At 40.4% G+C, this 15775-nt stretch overlaps 1 protein-coding gene across 2 annotated transcripts in view; it reads left to right on the top strand.

Moving 5' to 3' along the window:
* GDA (guanine deaminase) overlaps positions 1–15775 on the top strand; it is a 111752-nt gene that overhangs the window by 57334 nt on the left and 38643 nt on the right. For both annotated transcript variants that reach the window (XM_064361647.1, XM_064361648.1), the window contains exons 3-4: positions 7451–7622; positions 14789–14876. In XM_064361647.1, coding sequence (XP_064217717.1) covers positions 7451–7622; positions 14789–14876 — 260 coding nt within the window. The remainder of the gene's footprint in view (positions 1–7450; positions 7623–14788; positions 14877–15775) is intronic.

Genomic DNA, 15775 nt, shown 5'->3' with positions numbered 1-15775 from the left:
GTAGTAAGGTAAGAAATAACTTAAATATTAGTAGAAGACCAAAGTCTTTAAATAAAAAGTATATTTGAAATGCAAAGAGATTCTTATATGGAGCACACAAGTTACGTGCAGTTGAATTTAAGTCATGATTAAAGTACCGTAAAAGGATGTCTCAGGCAGTTTTTAATAGACTTGGCACAGTACACAGTGTACCTACAGGTCTACCTCAGTACTATGTGGATGTTTTAAAAAGGAAAATCACAACTGGAGTACCATGGACAGTGCTATGGAGTGAATCAGATGGTGGCCATGGACGGAGGACAGGTTTGCAGGGCCAGGATTAGGATGAGGGGAGTGAGGCATTTACCTCAGGCACAAAATTTAAAGGCAGCAGGGGAAGGACAGAAACTCAGTAATCAAGACAAATACTTTAAGGCAATATTTTAAAATAAAAAAATTAGTGCATGGCTGGGTGTGGTGGCTCACACCTGTAATCCCAGCACTTTGGGAAGCCGAGGCAGGCAGATCACTTGAGGTCAGGAGTTCAAGACCAGCCTGGCCAACATGGTGAAACTCTGTCTCTACTAAAAATATAAAAATTAGCCAGGTGAGGTGGCAGGACCTGTAATCCCAGCTACTTGGGAGTCTGAGGCAGGAGAATCAGTTGAACTCGGGGGGTGGAGGTTGCAGTGAGCTGAGATCACGCCATTGCACTCCAGAGAGGGAGACTCCGTCTCAAAAAAAAATTAATGCAGAAACTCACGAAGATCAAAATACCAACATTTTAAATAAAGACAGGATGTTGTTTGTTTTACAGCCATGCTTCTTTCTATGCAATGGAACAGTCACTTTCAAATAACGTGGATTCCCAGGCCCATGGGGCTATTACTTTATGGGTAGGGCAGGTTGATGACGGTGATGATGGTTTGGGCAATACACACATGTATTGATACACACCTATACTGTGTTTTGATTATAACACTTTATTAATGTTTTCCATTTGGTGAAAAGATGGGTGGTTCTGATAAGCATATATAGGTGTGTGTGTGTGTATATAATATATATATGTATATGTATATGTATACATGTTTGGTCAGGTTATGATATGGCTTGGCCAACACTGCAGATTTGTAATATCTCGGGGAAGTTGAGATTCTTTGAGGAAATTACGGTGCTGATTAAGCAAAGTGAGAGGAGGAAAGCTGAAAAGAAGGGAGAAAGGAGAGCTTTTTTACCTTTTGCTGCAGCCTCCAGATCTCTTTTCTGCTTTGCCTGCAGCTGGGCTTGTAGTAGCTACAATTTAGTCATAAGCGATGTTGTGAGCGGAGAACTGAGTTTGAATCCTGGCTGAGCCACCAACAAATTGCAAGTTGAAAATAAACTTGCCATCCCAGATCTTCCTTTTGTTCTCTCTGTAAAATGAGTAGGTGGGTTCACTGACCTCTAATCTTGTGTGCACTCATATTCCATGCTTCTGTGTGTACCGATATTATCACATAAATATATATTATATGTAAATCCTGGACTATAACCTTTATTCTGGTAATCTTTCTATTAATAATCATTTCGCAATGCCTCCCATTGCCTAAAAAGGATTGTAACTTTTCTGGGTAAAAAAAAAAAATCATACTTCAGATGCAATAAATCCTTGTGCTTCTGTTGCCTCTGAAGACTTTGTACTCTGAATCATCTTTCACTCTCTCATCTCAGCTACGACGAACATACACATTTCCCCTACATGAAAAACATACAGTGACTTGAACTCTTCTGCATCCTAACTTTCACTACTAAATGTTTTTAAAAGGAGCTCTCCGTCTGCACAGGACTTTCTCAAACGCCATGGTTTAGCACTTAGTGCTGTAACCAAAGCATGCTAGAGACTCGGTGAGTACGTTTTAAATGAAGAACTAAATCCTTCCGAAATTGCGTGTCTCCCCTGTTGATTGCACTGGGGTCTCAGAATTATTCCTGAGGCCACACATTTTTGACCTTTGCAGTTTTTGGCACTGATCACTGCCCTGCCCCTTCTTGACTGTCCTTTCCTTACTGTCCCTGACACCTTTCCATCCTGGGTTCCCTCTATCCTCCTGACAGTAACTCTGCCAAGATTGATCTGATCTTCTCTTTCTCAGTCTTACTCCTGAGTGAAAGGTGCTACTTAAGATTTTGATTTGTTCTTTCTTCCACAGAGATCTCTGGCATCGCCAGCTTCTAGTGTTATCTGTATAGAGAGGACCCTCAAATCTAAATCCTTTCTTTAACCCTTATGTGACCTCTTGTCCCACATCCCCAGTTACTTCTTGGACAGTTGGAGGTCACACTTTGACACTAGGTTTAGTGTGGTATCATAACCTCTTCTCCCTAAAAAACAGACTTTCCTTCTAGATTCTCTGTTCTGTATGTCATATTGTCAGGCTCGCATGCTCAAAAACTTACAGTCAGGCGCAGTGGCTCACGCCTGTAATCCCAGCACTTTGGGAGGCCGAGGCAGACAAATCACCTGAGGTCAGCAGTTCGAGACCAGCCTGGCCAACATGGTGAAACCCTGTCTCTACTAAAATTCAAAAAAATTAGCTGGGCGTGGTGGTGGGTGCCTGTAATCCCAGCTACTTGGGAGGCTGAGGCAGGAGAATTGCTTGAACCTGGGAGGCAGAGGTTGCCGTGAGCCAAGATTTTGCCATTGCACTCCAGCCTGGGCAACAAGAGCAAAACTTCATCTCAAACCAAAAAAGAAAAGAAAAGAAAACAAAAAACTCACAAAACTTACTTGTTTTGACTGACTTCTCGCTTGTTTCCTAGAGCTAATAAAAGATCAAGTTTTCTTTTTTCTCACATTCATGCTTTTCCTTTCTGTATCCATCAACATGGTTTTTATTTAAAAACCTCCGTATTGCGAGACTGCAGAGTCACTTGACACGTGGCCACCACCCCCAGATTCATCATCCTAAACCCTAAGCTCAATATGTCATAGTCTGCCAATAAAAAACAAAACACAAACACATATTCTCATAATTCCCTTTGTCTTAGCTCCCTAATAACACATGTATGTTAATTCACTAAATTGAGTATTCAAGACCCTTTAAAAAACTTTTTTCTTGCTTTTTATGGAAGACCAGCTCCCAATATAACAACGTGGATTCAAGATCTCTCAAAGTGATCGAGTGGTCAGTGAAAAAGAAAAAAAGACAAAGAAACAGTTTTCCTTAAAGCTGGGCCCAGGGGAGACACCCCATAATGCTGCTCTGTGGATGTCTACAATTTCCCTGAAAACCTCAGTTTTTTATTAGGCTCTTTTCATAAGGGAGGGGAATAAGGCCACACAGCACTGTAGTGATGGTCATACAAAAAGAATATATTTGCCAAACCGGTGCACAACGATCCCAGTGTCAGCATAGAAACCATACACCTTAGCAAGAATAGAGGTCAAACATAAACTTATAATGATCAGCAAGAAACACCTTGGGCTCACAGCTGCAGGGGGAAAAGGATCTGACACAGGACAACCAGCCTGACCACAAAACTGCAGGAGGAGGGGGCCTCCATGCAGGCCTGGAGGAGCAGTGGGAGAAGAAAGACTTTACACCCTTATCTCCACCACACAGGTTTCTCTCAAAACAGACACCATCATGCGTCCATTTATAGGCTCTCCATAAGGGTCGTATTCCCTTTCTAGGGCCATAATTAATATGCCTTTCCTGAGAAAGGAATCTAGGTAATAAGCCTCTCCATTACACGTCCGTTTATAGGCTCTCTGCAACAAGAAGCTTATTATGTGCTGTCATCTCTCTCTGGCAGTCAGGCTACGTGGTTTGTCCGTTTCACAGAGTTCCTGTTTTTCCAAGAACAGCTCAGCAGAGCCAAAGTTACAAGTTACAGCTCAGCTTTTCACATTATTCTTCATTTTCTCAAATATAATCAATACAGTAAGTAACAAGCATCACAAAGCAAATAACTCATTTCAGGGAAGCCAAATTCTAAGATAATTCACAGGTTAAAAATCAACAACAATTTTTTCTTGTTATTTCAGATAGCTTGGGTTTTGCCAATTCTTCCAGAAGCTTGGGGTTGCTCAGTCATCACTGAGGGGTCCACAGTGTTTCCAGCAGCTTTTAGGAACAATTTTTATGCAGCAAAATGCAGAGATCTCAGATACATAATTTGATAAGTTTTGATAAATATGTATATACCCACATAACCAGCACACCAATCAAGATGTAAAACATTGTTATCCTAGAAGGTTCCAGTCTCTACAGCCCCTCATAGGCAGATATCGTTTTCTCTCACATAGATTACTTTTTTTTTTGAGACAGAGTTTCGCTCTTGTTACCCAGGCTGGAGTGCAATGGCGCAATCTCGGCTCACCGCAACCTCTGCCTCCTGGGTTCAGGCAATTCTCCTGCCTCAGCCTCCCGAGTAGCTGGGATTACAGGCACGTGCTACCATGCCCAGCTAATTATTTGTATTTTTAGTAGAGACGGGGTTTCACCATGTTGACCAGGATGGTCTCGATCTCTTGACCTCGTGATCCACCCGCCTCGGCCTCCCAAAGTGCTGGGATTACAGGCTTGAGCCACCGCGCCCAGCCCATAGATTACTTTTGACTGTTTCTGAACATCATATGAATAGAGTAACTCAATATGTACTCTTTAGTGTCTGGATTCTTCTATTCAATATAATCTTTTTGACATTTGTTCACATTGTTGTGTATATCAGTTCACTCTTTATTCTTGCTGAAGAGTATTACGCTGAACCACAGTTTGTTTATCCATATTTTCTCGTGGATATTTACATTGCTTCCAATTTGGGGCTAGTATGCATACAACGTCTATGAACGTTCTCACAAAATTCTTTTTGTAAACCTATGCTTTATTTCACTTGGGTAAATAGAAGTGAAATTGTTCTCTAAGACCTTTTATGTCTGACCAGATCTACCTCTCAATTTCCTCCTTTTTCTCCTTTTCCCGTCCTCCTCCTCTTTTTTTCCTTCTTCTTCTCCTCTTCCTTCTCCTTCTCCTCCTCCTCCTTCTCCTTTTCCTTCTCTTCCTCCTCCTCTCCCTCTTCCTCCTTTTCCTCTTCTTCTCCTCCTCTTCCCCTTTTTCTTTCTCCTCCTTTTTCTTCCTCCTCCTTGATCTCTCTCTCCCTCATTCACCCCTAATCTCCTCAACTAGATTATAAAGTCTTTGAGGACAGTATGCCTAATTTTTCTCTGGAGTCTCCACAGGGCTTGGCAAAATTTCTTAAACAGAGTAGACACTTTGGAAATAGTATTTGGTTAAACAATGTAACTGCGTGAAGTTTCACTGCCATTCCATTTTATGGTGCGGGAAAAAGCAAAGGCCCGAAGGACTGACATTGCGGAGAGGTCAGTGACTGATACCTGAGAGAAATCCATATTCCACCCTCCCTTTCTGAGGGCTTCCCACATTATAGGCCCACTTAATGCTGCCTTCTTGCTGTCCTTAAATGTTGTCACTCTTCTTTATTTCCATAGCTAGTGAATTGACAATTCCGTCACATGGAACGTAGTTACCAAGAGTACTGAGCCTACAGACAAACTGCCTGGGTTTGAATCTCAGCTTCAAAGCTGACTAGTTAACAGTTACTTTTTTTCAAGTTACTTCCGCTTTAGCTTACCCTTATGTAAAGGAGGGTAACAGTACTCTCATACTTCATACGTCTCTTGTGAGCATTACATAATCATCATCATCGAGAACATTTCCTGATGTTTTCCATCATCTAGGCATTGTTCTTGCACACTCTACATCCTCTCACGACCCCTATGATGTTACTACTAGCTCCATTATACATAAGGGGAAACTGAGTCACACAGAATTTTTTTTTTTCACCAGGCTGGAGTGCAGGGGCATGATCACGGCTGACTGCAACCTCCACCTCCCGGGTTCAAGTGATTCTCCTGTCTCAGCCTCCCAAGTAGTTGGAACTACAAGTGTGTGCTACCACGCCAGCTAGTTTTTTGTATTTTAGTAGAGTTGGGGTTTCACCATATTGGCCAGGATGGTCTCAACCTCCTGATCTCATAATCCACCCACTTCGGCCTCCCAAAGTGCTGAGATTACAGGCATAAGCCACCTTGTCCAGCCAAGATTTTTTTTAAAAAAGTAATATGTCAAATATCTAACTGCTGACTTATGGTGAAACCCGATTTCAGATCTAAGCAGACGAAAACCAGAATGTATACAGTTAACCCAACTGCTGCCCATGGGTGAGATGATGTACATAGAATGCTGTGCCAGTGCTAGTGAATGTACATATTCAGGAAACATTGGCTGCTGTCACCATCATTATTATAATGACTAACTACAAAAAGGGTAATCTTTTCCATGTGAAATAGAGACTTTGATGTAGTCAGACAAAATCAAGATGACCACTGAGTTTGCCATTCCTTGCTCTTGTTTTAAAATAAAGCATTTAGAGTTACTCATGACTTTGTCTGGCTTATGGTTAGGTAGTATGTATACATTTGATTTGATAGTATGAGGAATTCTTCGTGATGTCAGGTTTCAAGTTCAGGTTGCTTACGTGATTTTTACCTAGGCTAATGGTGGCAGAAGAGCATCCCGTCTTTTGGCAAATATCTGTTTGGATAAGTTGGACAGTTAATAGTGACTGGTGAACTGGATTAGCTCTTTAGAAGAGCTTTAAGTGTCTGTCAGCACCTGGCTGCCTCCATTCTGTGGGTAGTGCCTCTGAAAACTTTCCAGAACTTTCTAATTATAAAAATTAATAGAACTATGAACAGTAATTGTTGGATCAGGGTGGCAGCGTTGGTGATCAGAAGCATCCTGAGCATGGTTGTCACAGCATTGTAACTCCCTCTTCAGAGTTCTGTGACCATTTGTGGTCCATCTCCTAAGATTGCCTGTCCCTAACCAGCTTGCTCTTGCTGCTTCTATTTCAGAATTCAGTCTCTATAACACGTGGGAAAAGACTAGGTTTCTTGTAGTCAGACAAGATCAAGATGACTGCGGAGTCTAAAATTGCATAAAATTGCAGCCAGTCTGTTTCTCTTCTCCAGTTGCCCTTAGCGACTCAGGTGCACATTCCTCAGCATGACTCTAGAGGTTTTAAAGACCTCTTCTTCCTTCTTGCTGTCTGACCTACAACCATCAGTTGTGGGAACAAAGTCATAGGATTCAGTCAGAGCTTCCCTCCTGTCTTGTGCCTCTACTGCTTTGCTTCTGCTCAGTTGCTGTGTTTTTCTCTCCCTTCATCACCAGTGGTTAACCCCCCCACTAACTATTCCAACTTAGAGGAATATCTCTCCTAGCAGAGCTTCATTTTTATGTCCTGGCCTTTAAATGATTGGAGAATTTACAGTTATCTGATTGTATCACCTATAAACCTGTATGGGGTGAACAGTGGAATAATGTTTGAGAGAAAATGTGATTTAAAAATATGGAAAATAACTGAAGATACTGTTAAATACTTTTCCTCTCATCTTAATTTCCAGTGAGTTCTTCATGCCTGGGCTGGTTGATACACACATCCATGCCTCTCAGTATTCCTTTTCTGGAAGTAGTGTAGACCTGCCACTCTTGGATTGGCTGACCAAGTACACATTTCCTACAGAACACAGATTCCAGAACATCGACTTTGCGGAAGAAGTATATACCAGAGTTGTCGTAAGTATCTTGTGTGTGAGTATGGTATTCTGTTTGGTCATCTGTAGAACCATCAGTTTCCTGGGACAGATTTAAGTTACAAAGCATAGGCAGTTAAGCCTAAGATGGGCCATAGAGAATTTTAAAGTTTTTTTTCTTTTTCACAGCCCAGTGGGTTTGTGACCACCTTACCTACACAGCTAGTCAGTGGCAAAGAGAAAATTTGAATCCAAGTTTCCACATCCCCAATCTGGTGGGTTTACATTACGCTTTTACTTCCTGTGTTTTACTTTACCAAATTTGGGCTTAATGAATATGTGTGTTTCCCTACTCCTGCCAATCCATAATGATGTTCTGAGGACCATATGGATTCGTTTTGTGACCTTTGCAAAGTTATGTGACTCACTTTTCCCATCTGTAAAAAATAGAGATCATGATAGTACCTATTTCACAGGATTCTCGTGATAATTAAACAAGTTAATATTTGTGAAGTTCTTAGAATAGTGCCTGGCACGTGGTTAGAGCTCTGTTTGTTTGTTTCAAAAATACCCAAGGAAGTTTAAATTTAAAAATTTAAATTACTGTTAGAAGGGATATCATGTTATTCTGGGAGCTTTGCAAGGAGGGAAAATAGGATGGTCCCATATTGCATGGCCCGTGAGAATGTGACTTGAGCATTGACACCACTAGAGGGAACTCTGGGGCTAGTACATTCATTGAAAAGTGGCAGTAGTGTGTGCCAGCCATATGTTGAAAGCTCTGAAAGTGTCCTTCCTTCGCCTCTTTCAGGAAAATCAGTTCCTTTCTTTGTACTCCATCCTATGCCCAGAATCATAATCCATTCAGGAATCAGAAACAGTTTCTGCAGTAAGGAGTTGAAGCACAAATGCCTTCTTATCTGGCCCCCACGTCTTGGTGTTCAGCACACTTGGTCTGAACACTCATGGATTTTTGTTGGGCCCGTTGATGATTTTCCTCCTAAGGGTTCACTGCATGTGGTGGTTGCAGTATTACAAGCCTTCCATATCAACTGACCTAACATCTTGCCAGTTTTTTTTTGGTCTGGCATAATTCCAGCCGTAAAGAGTAAAAGCAAGTGCTAACATTTATACACTTGCCTCACGTAATTATGAATTCAGTGCAATTGTGGATCTTACATATTTAGCATGCATCACATAACATTAGAAAAGCTGAGAAGGACTAAAGCTGTGTATAAAGTAGCTGGTGCATTGTGTTAATGAATGGTGTTAACCACACCAAATCTTTATTCTCAAAATTTATTTATACCTCACATTGTTCTAAAAACGATGTGAGATAGCTTAAAATTACGTAGTATACAACAGAAGAAAATGAGTCATGAAATCAAGGCAAAGAGAAAAAGCGGGGAGGAAAAATAAAATAAAATAAAATAACCAATGTCTACTGTGGGGGTCCATGCGCTTGTTAGTCATGAATTTGACTTTACATTTCAGAAACTGACCCAGAGAGAGAAATCAGATATGAAATTTACACTGCCTTTATGATTTTAAAAAACATATTTTTTAAGGTAAAGCATATTTTTTCCCCTACTCCAGCTGCCTTTTTTTTTTTTCTGAGATGAAGTTTCTCTCTGGTCGCCTGGGTTGGAGTGCAGTGGCGTGACCTTGGCTCTCTGCAACCTCCACCTCCCAAATTCAAGTGATTCTCCTGCCTCAGCCTCCTGAGTAGCTGGGATTACAAGCACCCACCAGCACGCCTGGCTAATTTTTGTATTTTTAGTAGAGACGGGGTTTCGTCGTGTTGGTCAAGCTTGTCTTGAACTCCCAACCTCAGGTGATCCACCCTCCTTGGCCTCCCAAAGTGCTGGGATTACAGGCGTGAACCACCATGCCCAGCCCAAAATACATATTGTAAAGATGCTATATTATCAAAAAGTCCAGATAGGTCATTCTTTTATGTTTAGAGAGATAGAATATCAAGGACTATATATTTTCCAGGCAATCCTCCATATAAATGATTTCTTACATCAGAGATTTAAGTATTTGATGTCAGGCTGGGCACGGAGGTGGTTTAAGTATTTGACATCAGACCTGTAATCCCAGCAATTTGGGAGACCAAGGCGGGTGAATCACCTGAGGTCAGGAGTTCAAGACCAGCCAGGCCAACATGAAGAAACCCTGTCTCTACTAAAAATACAAAAATTAGCTGGGCATGGTGGTACATGCCTGTAATCTCAGCTACTTGGGAGGCTGAGGCATGAGAATGCTTGAACCTGGGAAGGGGAGGTTGCAGTGAGCCAAGATCAGGCCACTTCACTCCAGTCTGGGCAACACAGTAACACTCTGTCTCAAAAAAAAAAAAAAAGTTGCAGAGTACATATCCTGTTTCTTATGTTTCTGATAATGAATGAGTGGGCCCACAAACTTTTAAGTAGGAGATGCTGAGAGTGTGGCTGAAATCTGTTTAAAGGTGTTGAGATGTGTTAACTAGACGTGTAGCCTACTCAGTGTAGCCTACTCAGTGGGTTGAGCTTAGTGGAAATAAACAGGAGTAGCTTTGGGTTTCCTCCTCCCTTCCTTCTTCCCTTTCTCAGGGCTCTCCCTGTCCTGTCCCTTTACTGTAGTTAGGGCAGTTCCTGAACTTTCTAGTGTTTTCAGTTCATTCTTGTTGTTGAAAGAAAAACTTTAGGCAAATTAAATTAGTGCATGGCTGGGTGTGGTGACTCATGCCTGTAATCCCAGCACTTTGGAAGGCTGAAGCGGGCAGATCACCAGATGTCAGGAGTTCAAGACCAGCCTGGCCAACATGGTAAAACCCCACCTCTTCTAAAAATAACAAAAATTAGCCAGGCATGATGGTGGGTGCCTGTAGTCCCAGCCACTCAAGAGGCTGAGGCAGGAGAATTGCTTGAACCTGGGAGGCGGAGGTTGCAGTGAGTCAAGATTGTGTCATTACACTTCCACCTGGGTAACAGAGCAAGACTCCATCTCAATAATAATAATAATAATAATTTAACTATGAGCTTTGCTTTTTATTTTGCTACTTGGACCCTGTCTTCATTCATTTTTCATTTTGTTGGACTATATCCTCTGACAATTCTTTCCAATCAGATGGGTGATAAACATTCTAAAACCTAGAATTATCAAAAATTGCTTTACTTTTTTTTTTTTCACTCTTGAACAGGCCTTAGCTGTAGAGAGAATTCTATTTGAAATTATTTATCTATCAGCATCCAAAGTGCTGACGTCAATCTGGTTCTCATTTCTTTCCGGTTAATTTTCTGGCCTTTGAGATTTTTCCTTCATTCCTGATGTTCTGAAATTATAATTGTTGATCTTCTCAATTCATTCTCAGTTTAATTATTCAGTTCATTCTCTTTAATACGTAGTTCTTTCAATAAGAGAACTCCTGTCTTCCTTCTGTTCTAGGAATTCTGTTATTTCTCTTTCTCTTTCTGAGTATATTCCTCTCTCCAATCTATTCTCGCTTTTGATAATTAGTATTAGAAAATTGAAACTTCTGGTTCTGTTTTCATGTCTCTGAACTTTTCTTTCATACTACATTCTTAGGAAATGGTTATGGCCCAATTTTATAAAATCATTAATTCACTCTTACTATTTATGATAACCTGTTCCTCTTTCAAGGATACAACATCCTGTCCTATTTACTGAAGGATGCTAATTTTAGTTCATTTTATGTCTCTTGTTTTAGTAATTCTGCTTCTTCAGGTGTTCATTCAGTAAATATTTACTGAGCATATCCTAGGACCCATACACTCTTCTAGTCATTGGAGATTAAATTTGGTACCTTCGTCAAGGTATTGGCTTTTCACCCAGATTTGTGATGGAGAACTCATCTTTGTCTGTAGCTAACAGATTCTAAACATCTCTACTGGCAGCCAGATCTTTTTTTGTGTGTGAAAATTGTCTTAAAATTTGGAAAAATTGACATAAAAATCCAGGTTTCCAAATTCTTTTGACTTTTGGGACTAACCAATGTTACTGAATCCTCATTTGCTTTTTTAAAAGAATTGACTGGGCTAGGTGCAGTAGCTCATGCCTGTAATCCCAACAACTTCGGGAGTCTGAGGGCAAGAGGATCACTTGAGGCCATGAGTTCAAGACCAACTTGGGCAACATAGGAAGGGCTTGTCTGAAAAAAAATTAGCTAGGTGTGGTGGCATGCATCTGTAGTCCCAGCTACTTGGGAGGCTGAGGAGGAAGGGTCTCTTGAGCCCAAGAATTCAAGGTTACAGTGAGCTGTGACGTATGACAGCACCGCTGCATCCCAGAGCAAGACCCTGTCTCAAAAAACAAAACCCAAAATAACAACAGCAAAAATGCAACACATGGGATCTGATTAGAGGCTGCTGTCTAAGGCATGGCATGTTCCTCCCTGTTATCTTAACTCAAAACTATTTTGATCCTGCAGACACTTGAGCTTCTGATGTCTGTGCTAGTCAAGAAAACCCTCTTATTTTACAAAGGAGGAAACATGGAATGTGAGCAACTTTCTCAAGGTCACATAGCTAATAACAGGCAAAATGTAAGCAAGAGCGACTGTCCGGAAGGTTTTCCTCTGGACTTTAAAAGCTTCTGCTAAAGACATGCCCCAAAGTACTCAATCCACTAGTCCTTTTTCTAAGCGTTTACACAGATCAGGCAATATCAGTTCCATTTTCTTTCTTGAAGATCTCCTCACCTCCTCCCATTCCCTTGTTTCCGATCCGCATTCTCTCTGGAAGTGCTGTAACCTTGGCATTCTCTTTGCCTCTTTCCTGTGTTTAATGCTCACTCCCTGGATCCAGGAATTACTTTTCTTTGGATTGCTCTCATGTTTTACTAAAAGACAGTTTCGAAAAGCTTCCTAAGAAAGAGTTCATGGAGAGTAAAATTTTCAAGTCATTCAGTATCTAATAATATTTCTATGCTGCCTTCACACTTGATTGATGGTTTACCAGAGTATAAAATTCGGTGTTAAAAATAACTCCTGGCTGGGTGTGGTGGCTCACACCTATAATCTCAGCACTTTGGGAGGCTGAGGCAGGTGGATCACAAGGTCAAGAGATAGAGATCATCCTGGTTAAAATGATGAAACCCCGACTCTACTAAAAATACAAAATATTAGCTGGGTGTGATAGCAGGTGCCTGTAGTCCCAACTAGTCGGGAGGCTAAGGGAAGAGAATCGCTTGAACCTAGGAGATGGAGGTTGCAGGGAGCCGAGATTGCGCCACTGCACTCCAGCCTGGGCCACAGAGCAAGACTCCATAAAAACAACAACAACAACAAAAACAAAAAAAGCCCCAAAAACTCCTATTGTGATAAACAACTTCTATGTCCTTGTGGGCAGACCTGCCTTTTAATTGCTAGAACATGAGCATTGCATTTTTTTTGCACATAGTTAAGTGTCTGTGTGTCACTGTGGCCCTTAGAAAATGTTCTGAAGTACTTAGAAAATAGAAAACCATCTAATAGAGTGTTTTCTATTTTCTAAGTACTTTGATTATTTACTTACAATTTTTGGTTACAGAATGATATATATGAGTTGAATTTGAAGGCATTGTTCTGCTTCCAGCGCTGTTAGTGAGAAATCCAATGTCATTTTGAGTTTTGTCATTCATCTGTGACCAGTTTTTTTTTTCTTTACTTACAGACTTAATATCTCACAATTATATGCCTTACTTTGGGTTCTCTTTTTATTATTCACTGTGCTGAGAATTCTATGAGGATTTTAATTTTGGAGATGAATATTATTTCTCAAATATTTTTGTTCCTTCCATTTGTTAAATTATTTTTTCTTATTCTAAATGTTGAACTGCCTAGATTGAGCCTAATTTTCTTATCTTCTCACCTTTGATTTTCATCTTTTCCTTTTCCTGAGAGACTGTCTTGGAATTTATCCTACAACCCTCCCATTGGCTTCCACATTTCAGTTATAATATTTTTACTTTTGGAGAGCTCTTGTTCTCTGATTTTCATAGCATTCTGTTCTTGTTTTGTGGGTGCAATAGTGTCTTTTATTTCTTTGAGGATATGAGTCATAGTGGGGTTTTTTTTTTTTTTAAGAGAGCTTTCTTCTGATCTTATAGATTATGTTTTCTCTAAGATTTTTTCCAGATTCTTTCTCCCCCTCCTTATCTTTTTGATAATAGATTCCCTCCAGTATCTAACAGACCCTGGACATACATTCATACTGTGATGCTCTAAGGTGCTGATTGGAATATCTGGGTGGAGGTAGCACCTGTTGATGGTAACTTCATTATAGGATGAGTAGTAAAGGCAGTGAATTTGGGTTGCAAACGTCATTGTGAAGACGTCTTTGTTTTAGAGCCATTCATTTTCTCTAGAAAAGAATCCCGTAGTCCTCTGCCAAGAGTTGTGGGAGGAATACATGTAGCATTCTGGGGAAAATGACTGAGTGCCCTTGAGGTCAGCCAGATTTTCACTTAAACCTCTGCTTTACCGTGTGTTTTGGGGCTTGTAGCCTTTAACTACTATCCAGGTTCTTCAAAGAGTAAATCTCTTCTACAAGGAACAGGTTGGGGTGGTTGGCTGATTTCAACAAGGTTCCTGCCAGGGTTTAATCATACCCATAAAGACTTCCAGCAATCCCCTGCTAAGATCCATGCACTTCTCTCCTTGTTTCCAAGTTGCTTCCAGGTTCTCGTCCATGTTTTTCGTCTTCCAAGAAGATGTTGAAATGTTTTCTCTGCTCATGTCTCTCCTCTCATGTTCTTCTTGTGGGTTAATAGCGTTTGTACTCCTTTACTGTTATGTGAGTTGTAATTTGCAAAGGAAAGGAGATAGAGATAATGTGATCAACCTTCCAGGTTGAGCTAAAAGTCTGACTGAATATTTTTATTCTGTACTAGAAGAAAAATTTTATTTATATACTCCCAGATGCAATAAAATTTGGATATCCTTATGCAATCCTAAGAAAGAAGGAATTCATTAGTATCACATTTTAATGAATTCTGAAGCACAGAACTGTGTGAATCTAGGAAAAATCAGAAGTATCAGCTTCTCCTCCAGCTAACGTTTGGAATATAAATACTTTTACCATTTACCTAACTGTATTCTACATCAAGGTGGCATATCTTTAAATAAAAATAGTTTAAAATTAAAAACAAAAATTCTATTTTCCTCTGGATGTACCATGTGACTTTTCTGAGCACACGTGATTCATGGTTTTTGTGATTTATTTTTAGAGGCGAACACTAAAGAATGGAACAACCACAGCTTGTTACTTTGGAACAATTCACACTGACTCATCTCTGCTCCTTGCTGAAATTACAGGTGAGCAAATGAAAGCATGATTTATGGGCACATCAAGCAAAGACAGCCAGACCATCGTGGCAAACAACTTATATGTACTTGTGGGCAGTCCTGCCTTTTAATTGCTAGAACATGAGCATTACATTTTTTTTTTTGCAAGTTATTAAGTGTCTGTGTGTCACTGTGGCCCTTAGAAAATTTTCTAAAGTACTTAGAAAATAGAAAACTATATGATAGAGTGTTTTCTATTTTCTAAGTACTCTAATTATTTACTTATAATTTTTGGTTACAGAATGATACATATGCATCTGAATTTTGTGTATTAATTTAGGGCTTTTAAGGGAAACTTCACTAATTCTAGCTGTGGGAACAGTTTCTTATATCGGCAGACACATGGTGACTGTTGGCTAGACTCAGGATAGTGTGCTACATGCTAGGAACACAGTGAGATAAAAAATAGTCTCTGCCCTTGAGGAGCCAGACAGAATACCTACACACATTGATTACTAACTTCAGTAGCATCTATTGTGCTGTTACTAGACATCTAGCGTGTGCCACTCTGTAAGGATTAGTTCAGTGGCAAACAGCCTTCTGAGCTGGTTACTGATGTCCTCATGTTACAGATGGATAGACTAATGCTCAGAGAAGGTAAGTAACATGCCCAGGGTTGCACAGATAGTAAGAAGAGCTGATTCTGGATTTAGGGTGATGATTCCAAAACTTTTACCCAGCACAGTGCCTGGCACATAGCAGGTGCTCAATAAATACTGTTGGCAGATACACTGATGCCACTGTTTGCTTATACAAAAGACCTAATGGGTGACGCTGAAAATAAATATTACAGTTTTCAGAGAAGGCAAAGAGAACCCAGAACTAGGAAATGTGGGAAGACTTTATGAAAGCGGCCTTTAAACTCTGCT

This window comes from Aotus nancymaae, unplaced genomic scaffold (genome assembly GCF_030222135.1).
Source record: "Aotus nancymaae isolate 86718 unplaced genomic scaffold, 86718_ANA_hifiasm-v0.15.2.pri h1tg000041l, whole genome shotgun sequence".
Lineage (NCBI taxonomy): Eukaryota > Metazoa > Chordata > Mammalia > Primates > Aotidae > Aotus > Aotus nancymaae.
This window is presented reverse-complemented; position numbering and strand designations above follow the sequence as displayed.